The 12030-nt window shown below is 48.2% G+C and overlaps 1 protein-coding gene across 3 annotated transcripts in view; it reads left to right on the forward strand.

Annotated features, from left to right (window-relative positions):
* Positions 1-12030, forward strand: part of Hm13 (histocompatibility minor 13) — a 39107-nt gene that overhangs the window by 350 nt on the left and 26727 nt on the right. For all 3 annotated transcript variants that reach the window (XR_003712351.1, XM_028775015.1, XM_028775014.1), the window contains exons 2-3: positions 7880-7978; positions 11634-11716. Coding sequence is in view for 2 of the 3 variants with exons in the window: in XM_028775015.1 (XP_028630848.1) it covers positions 7880-7978; positions 11634-11716 (182 nt within the window). In the remaining variant the exon portion in view is untranslated. The remainder of the gene's footprint in view (positions 1-7879; positions 7979-11633; positions 11717-12030) is intronic.

Consider the following 12030-nt stretch of genomic DNA (forward strand, 5'->3'; position numbering starts at 1 on the left):
TCCCATCCTGGCGACGGCCCCACGGACCCGTCCCCGAAAACTAGATAGCTGCCCCTTCTCCCGCGTCACTCACCCACCCGGGTATAGATCACCATTCCCTCCACCTGGGTTCACATCTGTGGCTGGCCTTTGGTGTCCCAGGATATGGCCACTCCCAGAAGCGGGAATTCGTTTCGTCCTCAGATAGCGGTCCTCAGACAGACCCTGCCCTATCCCCTCCCCCAGACCCCTGCTTCATGCCACAGCTGGAAACCCTGTCGGCCAGACCCCAGACACAAAGGCAGGCATTGACTCTGAGCCTGCTGGGCCCAACCCCACCTGATGCTATAGCTAATAAGCAACCAAGTGTTTGCACCTCACCCTGGGCAATCACCCCATCCCATAGCTTGGATCAGCCTCAGTGTTCCTTACAGGTTGGCTCTGAAAGGCACCATCTTTTGTCATCCTCTGTTAAGGAGCCATGCCTGGCCACACCCACAGTTAATTGTAGCGTCCAGATCCATCCCTAGGCTCTGATTTCTGTCGCTCTGGAATCACAGCTGCGAGTATACCCGCCAAGAAGTCCTAGATCAGACCCTCTCCCTGCCTTAAAAACAAAATCCGGGGGAGGGGAGGGGAGGTGGCGCGGCGGTTAAAGGCACTTGCTGCCAAGCCTGATGATTTCAGTTAAATCCCAGGGAAGCAAATGGTGGAAGGAGATATCCCAACTACTGCATGTTATTTTCTGACCTCATCACGATCACACTAAATAAGTAAATGTAAAGTTTTTTAAATAAAATAGAAGCCTGCTATCATGCCATAAAGCCTAGCACTCAGGGAGCTGAGACAGGAGAATCAAAAATTCTAGGGCACCTAGGTTACAGAGACCCAGTTGCCCAGGGGGAAAAGGGGGCGGAGGAATAGAGCACCAGCTCGGCTTCTTGTCTTTTGTTTAGAACGTGTTCCACCCATGTAGCTATTTGAAGTGTGGTACCTTGGTTCTCCCGGGTTTAAGCTTGTTTGGTTGATTCCTTCACCCTATTTACCGCCCAGCGGCTGACTACCTCAGAGTAGCCCTTCTCCCCAGGACAAGTCCCTTTGCAAATTGAGCCTACCTGCTGGATAATAACTACTTTGGGTCTGTTAATGAGAATAGGGTGAGCCCTGTCCTTGGCCTTCCGTGACGTCTGTCTCTGCATGTCCAGGGGGACCCCAGAACCTTCCACCTCCCTCTCCCAAATCTCCCTTGAGCTTCTGAGGCCCACAGAAAGTAACAGCTTCTCCCTTCCTGGCACCCCACTGCCCCTCCCCCACGGAACCTGAAGGTGGCCTGGAGAGGAAGCTGCCTTCCCCAGAAAGGGCAGACTCACAAGGCAGCTGGCACTTTTGAAACTGCTTCAGTTCAGAGTCTTAAAAACACCGTGTGGCTGAGGACATACCACCTTTCTGTCCAAGAAACAGGAAACCTACTGCTGGACCTTTCTGGGCAGATAAAGAGAGGGCACTCAGTCGGGACTCAGTCTGGCTGAAAGACCTGGGTGTGACCCTTTTTCTTTGCTCCTCTGCCTCTTCTGAGCGTAGTTTGTGTGTCCTTAGCCTCCACCAGTATGGTCAGGCAGCTGCTTGGTGCCCAGGCAAGTTCTGAAACACAGATAAGGACAAGAGAGAAGCAGAACAGCATGGCATGATGCTGAGCAGCCCCTAGACTAAATGGTTCTCCTTGGTGCCTTCTGCACATGGACCAGTCTTTGCAGAAAACACAATTCTGGGCAGCAGTGTTTCTTGTACTCAAGCTGTTATCAATGATGAGGGATGCGGCAAAGATGACTGGGTCAGAGCCCTGTTACCAAGGAGTCCGGGAAGATGGTAAGGCAAGCCCTGCGGTGGGCTATAGAGAAAGGCAGAGCATCTGTGGCTGAGCAGCTGAGATGTACAGTTCCAGCCAGAAGAGGGCATTCTTAAGCTGGAGAAAGCAAGAAAGGTACCAGAGTGAGAAGGAAGGAGGCACTTGAGGAAACAGCGGGTGACTTAGTGTAGCTGGAGCAGAGGGTGTGGATAGAAGAAAGGGAACCATAATGCCTCTTATCTGTTGTAGGCATCGCCCACCGGGAGGCTTTCTTAGATGGTTTAGACTACAAAGGACCTGCCCATTTGTTAGTAGCCCGTAGCCAGAATGCTCTAAGCTTATGGAGCCTTTACCTGCATTGATGCTCACAGCAGCAGGCAAGAGCCAGTCTGTCATGTCTGTTTGTAAAAAAGACCTGAGGATCAAAGAATGCCTTCTGAAGGTCCCCTTGGCAGCTAGAGAATGCATCAGGTGGCCCCACTTCTAGACCAGGCCACCATTCTTGGTACAGATGCCACTGAAGACACACAAATAGTGTTTTGACCTGAGATACAATGAGAGCCAAATGACTCCTTTGTCCACCTTGTCCAAGAGAGGAGAGCAGAGCGGGGACCCAGGAGCTGGCACTTCCAACTGGTATTTGACACCACAGCCTACTGAGAGAGAGAGAGCACTCAAGGACAGTTCCCCTGGGGTCAACAGCATCCGTAAAAGTTGAGTATGTTGTGAAATCCTAGGCAAAAGGAGGTGAACCCTGTGGGGGTGTTAAGAAGAATTCACCCTGCATGGGTGTTGGAAACCTGTATCTTTTAGAGAGAGCAACTTCTAGCCAAGCAGGAGCTGACTGATAGGTCTGTTGGGCTTTTGCTTCAGCAAAGGAGAATCTATCTCTTAGCCAACAGACCTGGGCATCTGTTGTCAGGTCCTGGGCGAGGTTCGAGGCTGCTGGGATGAGACCCAGAATGTATGATCAGCCAACTTCTGCTGTATCCAGGAAGAGGCAACAGTTGTCTCTGCCCATGTGAGTGAGGAGTCATCAGACTGAGAAGAGGGCGTGGTGAGAGGTATGGCAGGAGTTCAGGAGAGGGCCGTGGGGGCTATGTGACAGGATGCTCAGGGACCTACAACCTGTCTGAAGAAAAGACTGCTAGAGCTAACACTTTAAATGGGTACTTAGAAAACTGTTGCTCGTGTGTAACATTCAAGCAGCTGCCAGAGCATAAAAGAATAATCCTTGGAAATCACACACACACGCACACACGCGCACACACAGGCACGCACACGGCTATTTATGGAACCTTCCAGAATTTTTTCAGTTTTGTGGCACTCCGGATCTAACCCAGGATCTCATTCCTGCTAAGCCTATGCTCTTAACACCAAGCTATATCCCAGCCTGCCTTTTAGAACATTTTCTGTTGTGTATACACATATACCCTTGCTTTTGTATGTACACATAGGTAGTCTGTCACTAGAAAGGGGATTGTTCGGTACCTGCTGCTCTGTGGCTTGTTTTTCTTTAGCAGAGTGAATTAGTTGTTTTCTGTTTACAGCGCCTCTGCCTTTTTGTAGTGAGATTGGTCCCTAGTACACCATCCAAAGGCTCAGAGGTGCATTCAAATACCTCCCTCCCACCCCTGCTGCCTCTGTAGCAGCAGCTCTTGTTGCCTGGGTCTTATTTACCCATCAGTAGAGATTTTGTTCCTTGGGACACCCAAGTGTGTCAGTAGATCTGGATTTTCGGAGCCTTGGGTTGGGTTTTGGTTTTGATTTTATGAGGCTGGATACTGCTATGTTGCCCTGGCTGGCCTGGTACTCAGTAGGTAGCCCAGCATGGCCTCTAACTCAACACTCTTCCTGCCTCAACTTCCTTGGAGCTGGAACTACAGATGTGAGTGCCAGGCCCACTGTACCCAGAGTTTGTTAAGGGCACGAGTTCTGAAAGGGCAGAACTCTCAGGAAATGCAGTTTCAGAAATTCAAGGTGGGCTCTGAAAAGTCCTCTTGGTGATTCTGGTGACCACTAAAAATTTGAGAGCCACTAATTTAGAGACCTCCATGATATGTTTTTAGTCCTTAGCCACTAAAAACCATGCTGAAATCAATATCCTCACTCAGTTATTATTTTCATAATTTGTAGGGCAAGTTTCTTGAAATTGGCTTATTGAGTCAAACACTACCTGAATCTCTATCCTCAGCTTCTACAAGAAGGCCTGCTATAGAGCGTGTAGCTTACTCAGCTACAGCCAGGTGTAGGCTTAAGAGAGTGTGCCTGTCAGTTGGAAGGAGACACAAAATGGCCGGTGCAGTTGGTGAAGCCAGCTGTGTGGTGCGGGACACTTCTGGGGGAGAATATGCATTTAGGGCATAGCCAGGAGGCAGAATGGTGGCAAAGGGTGAGTGTAGGGTAACCGCAGGATTCCCCAGGGCCTCAGTCCAGGTAGATGGTAATAAAATGGCCCGGGAATTCCAGGATATCTCGGGTGTGATCAGGAAGCAGTCCTTCCAGGGCTCAAGCTGGGCATCGGGCTCCCCTTGTTGCTTTGGCTTCCGCCAGGATGTCTAAATACCCAGGCAGCTGAAAGCTAAATTTGTTTCAGCTATTTGTAAAGCTTTCTCCCATTAACTCTCAGTGTGTTTGGCTTAAAAACCCAAATCAAATTAGTAGTGACTCTTAATAAATTATAGGCTTTGGGGGTTTTTTTTGGTTTGTTTGGTTTGGTTTTGGTTTTTTGTAACCACCACAGCCTGGCAGTGGTGGCACATGCCTTTAATCCCAGCACTCAGGAGTTAGAGGCTGGTAGCTCTCTTAAATTCAAGGCCAGCCTAGTCTATAGAGGGAGTTCTAAGACAGCCAGTATTTCACAGAGAAACCCTGTCTCAAAAAAACAAACGAATACACTGTTCTTTTTCTTTAGGACTCTGAGTCTTGAGAAGGCCACGGGCCTCTTTGGCATTATCAGGCTTCTAACAGAGCTCTCCAGAGAGGAAAGGTAGAGGTCTGCTAATAAAGAGGAGGGAACCCAACAGCCTGCTGGGTTTGATCCCTGACTTGGCCACTCACCATCTGTGTCATACTAAGCAAAATACTCTGTTTCTTGGAGCCTTATTTTTAATGTGTTAAGAAAGTACCTGCTTGGGGCAGGGGCCCTGAAACACTGCCCGGACATGGAAAGGGCTCAGTAAATGTTCTCCTTGTATTATTACCAGTCAATCACAAGGCTTCCACTCTGACTCAACACTGCAGCGTGAGGTATTTATAACAGGCACCCACAGAGGAGACCAGATTCCTCTGTTTGGTGAAGCATCTGCCCAATCTTGGTTTGTCATCGAATAACATGAAGCCTCTTCCTGTCCTGGAACCAGGCTAAACTGAAAGGAATTTGTGGAAATGAGCCATAGCACTGGTTTGTAGGGAAGCCACAAAGTCCTGAATGTGCTTTCGAGCCCCACGCTTCTCTCTGCAGTCTACTGGAGAACTATTCCACTGTGGTCACAGAGCAAAGGCCTCCACACAGTTGGCCTTTATTGGGCCTCTGTTGCATTCCAGACCCTGAGACTGTCTGTCAAGGCTTTAAATGGCATCTGCTCAGGCCACCTGTGGCAGTTACTTCCCTGCAGAAATAGTGCTGGCTTACCCATGATTCCTTGTACACATTGGTAGAAATAGCACATAGGCTTGAGTAATGACTCCACTGCAGACACTGGAGTCCTGGTTTTGCACTCAAGGAAATGAAGGCTCTGAAATGCAGCCGGGAGGCTGCTGGGCCTCCTGGACACGAGGCAGACATTAACCATTTGACCTTCATACCATGGATAAGCATATGTGGCTACATTACCCCACATCACACTGCATTGTCAATCTACACATACGCTGTCAGAATTGTATCCCACTTGCCTGGGGACTCACTGAGGTAGGAGCTGTCCTGTTGATTTTGTGCCCACACTGCTGGTACATGGGAAATGTATTCCAGGTGTGGAGGTGCACAGTGGCCAGGAGCCGACCAAGTGTTATCACGCTGTTGCCAAAAGCAGAAGCCACAGGCTGGCAGTGGAAAGAGGGAAGGAAACTGGGCCTCCCAGACCATGGAGAGATTCAAAGTGGGGAGGCCTGCCTTGCAGCCTGGGCAGCCCCCCAGCCCTGTGGGAGGTGTGGGGGCACGTGTTAAGGACCTTCCCGTTTTCTTCACATGGTCACAGTTGGCCTTTTCTCATGCCCCATGTGTATCTTAGTCTTCAGCCTCTCAACACAAGCATGTGTGCACAGACAACACCCATGTTGAGGTAAGTAAAGCTGACGATTGTTACCCTCTTTGGCAGAGAAATAACTGAGACTCAGCCATGACTATCCGTAGGAAAGATTCTCAAACTTTGAATTGTTTGGCCAATTATACAGTAAGGTTTTGTCTTATATCACCAATTAGCTCTTTAGAAAAAACCATGTTGGCCCTCACTTACCCCATGGCTTGTCAGGTTGTGTCTACAAAGCATGAATTTTTCCCATTCTGGTGGATGAGAAATGAAATCCTGATAGACAGTGGGAGTTGAGCCTCTCTGAGGTGCTAGGCTGTTGATCTCACTGGTCACGCTGTGTGTGAGGCTCTGGACTCGTTCCCCAGTGCCACAGAAAGAGTTCTGAAGGGATTAGAGCTGAGGAAGTGAGTCAGTAAAGCACTTGTCCCTCAAGAGTGAGGAATCGAGGGCCAGGGTTCAGATCTCACCACCAGGACATGTTGCAGACCACCTGTAATCCCAGCACTTAAGGAAACGGAGACAGGACCCCTCAAACGAGCCATCTAGCCTGAGTATCCAAATTGGGGTACTGTGGGTTCAAGTGAGAGGCCCTGACTCTATATAAAAGGGGTACATACATGGACCCATTAAAACACATGCTCACACATGGAGACACGCATACCATAGGCACGTGCTCCCCGTGTCATTGGGCTTAAGTACACTTAGCTTATGCATCCCACCAAATAGCCTTCCCAAGGCTGTCCGGGCTTGTGAGCATTTGTCCTATAAGCCGCCTTTCCTGGTGATGATTTCACAGGCTTGCTGCCTAGCTGCTGGCTCCTTGTCATTTTGCAGTCTTGTGTTTTGGGGCACAAGAGCTTCTCAGATTCACAGTCTTCCTCTCCATATAGCTGCCCTCCTGGCATGCTTTTTCCTAATAATTTTGATGAGCCAAGTTAATTAGTGAGACTCCACAGCTGCTGGAGGTGCTTTCTCGAACGAATGCTGATGCCTCATTCACAAGGTGGCTGCCGTGGTGGAAACCTCCAGTGCTGTGATGGGACCAGCTCCTACTAAGAGTTTCCTTTGGCCATGTAGTCTGGCATTGCTAGGACCCTGGGTAGCTGGGATATAAAGTAGGAGCCAGGCACTGTGGTGCATACCTGGAGTCCCATCTCACAGGTGGCTGAAGTAGACCAAGCGGCAGGTTCATCACAAGAACGTCCATCCATCTCAGGAAAAAGGGGGTTGAGTAGGACTGTCAGAAGTCTGAAGGGCTTCCCTACGGGGATGTAAGCTGGCTCCCTAAGGACAATAAGGATTTGAGCTTTTGTTTTGCTTTGGGTTTGGAATAGGTTCTCGCTTTATAGACCAGGTTGACCTTGAATTCACAAAGAATCACCTACCTCTGCCTCCTGAATGCAGGGTTAAAGGTGTACCACCACGCCCACGTTGAAAGTTTTTTAGTAGGATTGTGCTCCACTAGATTTTGACTTCAATGCTATAAACCTGGTCCAGTCCTTATGCTACGCTATTACTCCGTTTTCATTTATTTCCCATATTCGCAGCAGTACGGTGCTTTTTTGTGTAAATATTTTATCTCTTGTCGACTCCTTACTCATGCCAAATTTTAGCCGATTATAATAACATCTGTCATTATAAACCCCTGTAGTAGAGGGATTAGCATTAGCTAAAGCCTCGAGACAGGGAATCTGGGGACCCTGCGATACCGAAGTGGACCAGTGTGAAGGGAGAAAGATGACTGACTGCCTCATGTTCCAGCAGCATGCAGCCATGCTCAGCTGCACCCTCCTTCTCTCCCCAGAGCTCTTCGGACATGCCAGAAACCATCACCAGCCGAGACGCTGCCCGCTTCCCCATCATCGCCAGCTGCACACTCTTGGGGCTCTACCTCTTTTTCAAAGTAAGTCCTTGGCTACCTAGATAACTTTATTTTCTGAGTGGTCACTTACCAGAAACAGCAGCCCTTTGTCTCCCAGGGTTTTGGGTTCTTGTACCACTTCTCTTTCTTTGCACTGCTGGGCTGGGCTGGGCTGGGCTGGACTGGACTGGGCTGGAGTGGAGATTTGTTGCACACACACCTCTGCCTTACTAATCACCTTTTTTTTAAAATCGAGGTTTCTTTTCCCAATAAAAGTTAAACAGGGGCTGGAGAGATGGCTCAGCGGTTAAGAGCACTGACTGCTCTTCCAGAGGTCCTGAGTTCAAATCCCAGCAACCACATGGTGGCTCACAACCATCTGTAATGAGATCTGACGCCCTCTTCTGGTGTGTCTGAAGACAGCTACAGTGTACTCATAAATAAAATAAATAAATCTTTAAAAAAAAAAAAAGTTAAACAGGCTCAAAGTCGAATATTTGGCAAACACAGAAAAGGAAAAAGGGAGAAACCCCATCCAAAACCCAACTTCCAGTTCCCCTCAGAGCCAAATCTTCCATGGTCCTCCCATGCTCTCTCCATAGCTCTGGCCACACAGTGTGGCCGTCGGTAGCGTTCACTTCCCATTGAAAACGTCCTGAGCATTTTCTCATGTAGCTAAATGTTCTGTAAACCTGTTCTGCTCCATATATGCATACTGTTCTCTGAGTGTGAAAGTAATGGACACCGGACACTTAACATTCGCTACACAGAAGAGAAGCAGGTCCCACAACAGGGTAGCCATTGTCACCATGTGCGGTGGCTCCCTTTAGGTTTTCGGTAAGCATACCTTGGCATCAGAAGCCAAGTGTTTAACTCTTGATGTTTTTACTAGTATATCACAAACTCATTCTATTTGTTGAAAATTAGTCCAAAAATAGCTTTAATTTGTAATTACAAAGTTTTTTTTTAATTTTTTTTAAAGTTTTATTTATTTTATGTATATTAGTACACTGTTGCTCTTTTCAGACACACCAGAAGAGGGCATCGGATTCCATTACATAGTTGTGAGCCACCATGTGGTTGCTGGGAATTGAACTCGGGACCTCTGGAAGAGCAGTCAGTGTTCTTAACCACTGAGCCATCTCTCCAGCCCCCTGCAAAGTTCTTTAAATGATTAATTTTTTTTTTTTCAAGGCTGGGAGTGTAAAGTCATAGAATGCTTGGCTAGCATGTATAAGACCCTAGATTCCCATATTAACACAGTAACAAAATGTGTCTGTCTGTCTGTCTGTGTTGTTCAACCTAAGGAAAGGTACAAACAAGCCAGAGAGTTTCTTGAGAGTCTGTAATGCTAGGCCTAGATTACATTAAATATTGGAAGGCTCTGTGGGTTGGTTGGTTGCCTGTACCAACACAGTCATCAGTGGCTGGTGTTTCATGCGCCCTCAGGGACCCAGGCCCAGTGTTATCACGGCAGTGCTGCTAGCAGGTCATTCATGATGAATATGTTCATTTCCACATTGTGGCACAAAATACTTTGGTACACGAATATGTCTTCCTCAAATATATGCAATAAGATTCCAAGTCAAACAGGGTCTCCATTTGCAGTTGGACAGACAATGCCAAATTCCTTTGTGGCAGTGGCACTGGTGGCAGCTGTGGGGCTTCTGCGAGCCAAGGCTTGCTGCATGCCAAGCACATTTTTGTACCACTGAGCTGCACCCTCACTCCAGATAGCATCAAACTGCCCGCCAAGAAGATGGCTCTAAACATCTCCCACTGGCTTACATGAATACTGGCTGCTACCAAAACTTAGTTTTACTAGTCTCTGAGTCAAATAAAAACCCAAAATTTAATGCTTGTTTCATGGTACATTGATTACTCTTTATTTTATTCTTTATTATGTGTTTGCCTGCGTGTCTGTCTATCTGTATACCACATGCATGCCTGGTTCCTGAGGAGGTAATGAGCCTCCAAGTGGGTGCTGGGACTTGAACCCTGATACCCTGATCCTTCACAAGAACAGGTGCTCCTAATCACTGAGTCAACTCTACAGCCCCACTTTTTATTATTTTTTTTTAAGCTTCTTACACTGAATTTATTTTGGCGTCATATATTCTGTGGCAGATGTGCTGAGGTCTGAAGAACACTTGCAGGAGCTGATTCTTTCCTTCCACTCTGTGGGTTTCAGGGGTCGAACTCGGGTCTTTAGGCTTGGCAGTAAGCACCTTTGCTCATTGTCTTTGCATTGACTGATTGTTCTTTAATTTTAAATCAAACTTATTACTGGTTTCAGAATACTCCACAGATATACCACACTTGACTAACTGTTACCCCCACACCCACCCCATGTATCCAGGCTCTGCACATCCAGTCTACAGACTCTGTTTCTTCTCAGCCCCCCATGGCTCTAGTCCAGGACACAGTGCTCCCTCTGCTGGCTCATGCAGGACCCCTTCTCCCTGGGCACTCTGTCATGGTATTGCAGAACCTGGCACCCCCTTGGCCTCCGGCATTGTTTGAGATTCTTTCTCTCCCATTGCATATGAACTCTGAAGATGGTGTATTCCTCATTGTGTGCCTAGTATTTGGCACAGTGCTCTGCACATAGTAGACAGTCAGGAAATGCAGCCAATTCTTGGGCAGGGGACAGTCAACCTGAGTAAAGCTTCTCGGTGCTGACTGCTGATCTAGCAGAGTTGGGGTGGCTTAGGTAAGGGGAAAAGAAAGCTATCTCAGCAGCTCAAGAGCACACCCCCAGGATGCCTAGGAAGGGGAATGAGGCTGCCCTGCCAGTGCAAGACAGGCAGTGTGTATGCGGGGCAGAGTGATTTACAGTCTCCATCAGGAGGGCCTACAAAGGCTTCCCGCTCATGGGAACAGCATGCAAACAAAGGGAGACAGTGGTGAGGCTTGCAGTGGGAGAGTGACATGATCAGACTCCCATTGAGCAGATACCTAAGAGTCTTAAGTAGTGTGGGCCTTATACCCCAAGAAAAGCACATCCCTGCCTCCCGTTTAAGACAACATGGTGACCAGAGTAGCCAAGGCTGCAACAGGCATAGATCAATTCAGCACAGCCTTCCCAAGTTCCAAATAGAATGTCACAGCCAGCTTTGGACCATTGTAACAGACTATTTCTACTTGACCTGTCAATGATGGGATGAGGAAGTGGCTGTCAGGGCCTGGTGCCCCGACTTTGGGCTGCCATCGCAGGCATGGGAAGACATCACCAGAGGGCTGATATGAACAGCAGAGCACATAGTGTGTGGTTATTTTGAAACTAGAATGCTGGAGGGCCTGGGAGCCGCTCTGAAGGGGCTCCTGGATTTTTGAGCTGGGAGAAGGAAACATTTTAGAGCAAATACTATGGTTCTGACGCTGCTCTTGGGTTTGATTTCAGACTTCTCTCCTATTCCTCTAGAATTGCCATCTAAGACCCTAAGCACACATAGTAATTGCTCTCCTCCAAATGAAATCACATTTGTAGGCATCTAGACACCTTTTCGGGTAGAGTCCATCTGGGTGGGACCTGAGATACTGCCCTTCCCCATAACTGTGAAACTGGAAGTCCTGGAGTCTGAGATTCTTCCTGACTGCCCCTAACTGCAAAGGGGGAGGTGAGACCAGCCTCCAGGGTGTTCCGTGGGCTTTTTTTTGCAACACTGATTTGCTTCTTTTTGTATTTCCTCCTCAGATATTCTCCCAGGAATACATCAACCTCTTGCTGTCCATGTATTTCTTCGTGCTGGGGATCCTGGCCCTGTCCCACACCATCAGGTCAGAAGGCATCTCTCGACAGCCTTTGAAGCTGCTTTCTCAGGAGCCAGTACAGGGTCTTGGATGGGAACATAATCTTTTGTGTCATTCAGAGCCAGGTTAAAATCCTGGCTATGAAATCCAAGGGAATCGTCCCCTTGTGTCAGTACTATATGTGACCTAGGATGGAACCCAGAACCTCTCAGGGCCACAGACTCCTTATAAGGATGTGCAAGGCTATGTATGGTGGCTCTTAGTACTCAAGAGGCTGAGGCAAGTTCCTGGGCTACCATATAAGACCCAGTCTTAGAGGAAACCTAGGCAGGAGTGTCAGA

Source organism: Grammomys surdaster, unplaced genomic scaffold (assembly GCF_004785775.1).
Source record: "Grammomys surdaster isolate TR1022 unplaced genomic scaffold, NIH_TR_1.0 251, whole genome shotgun sequence".
Lineage (NCBI taxonomy): Eukaryota > Metazoa > Chordata > Mammalia > Rodentia > Muridae > Grammomys > Grammomys surdaster.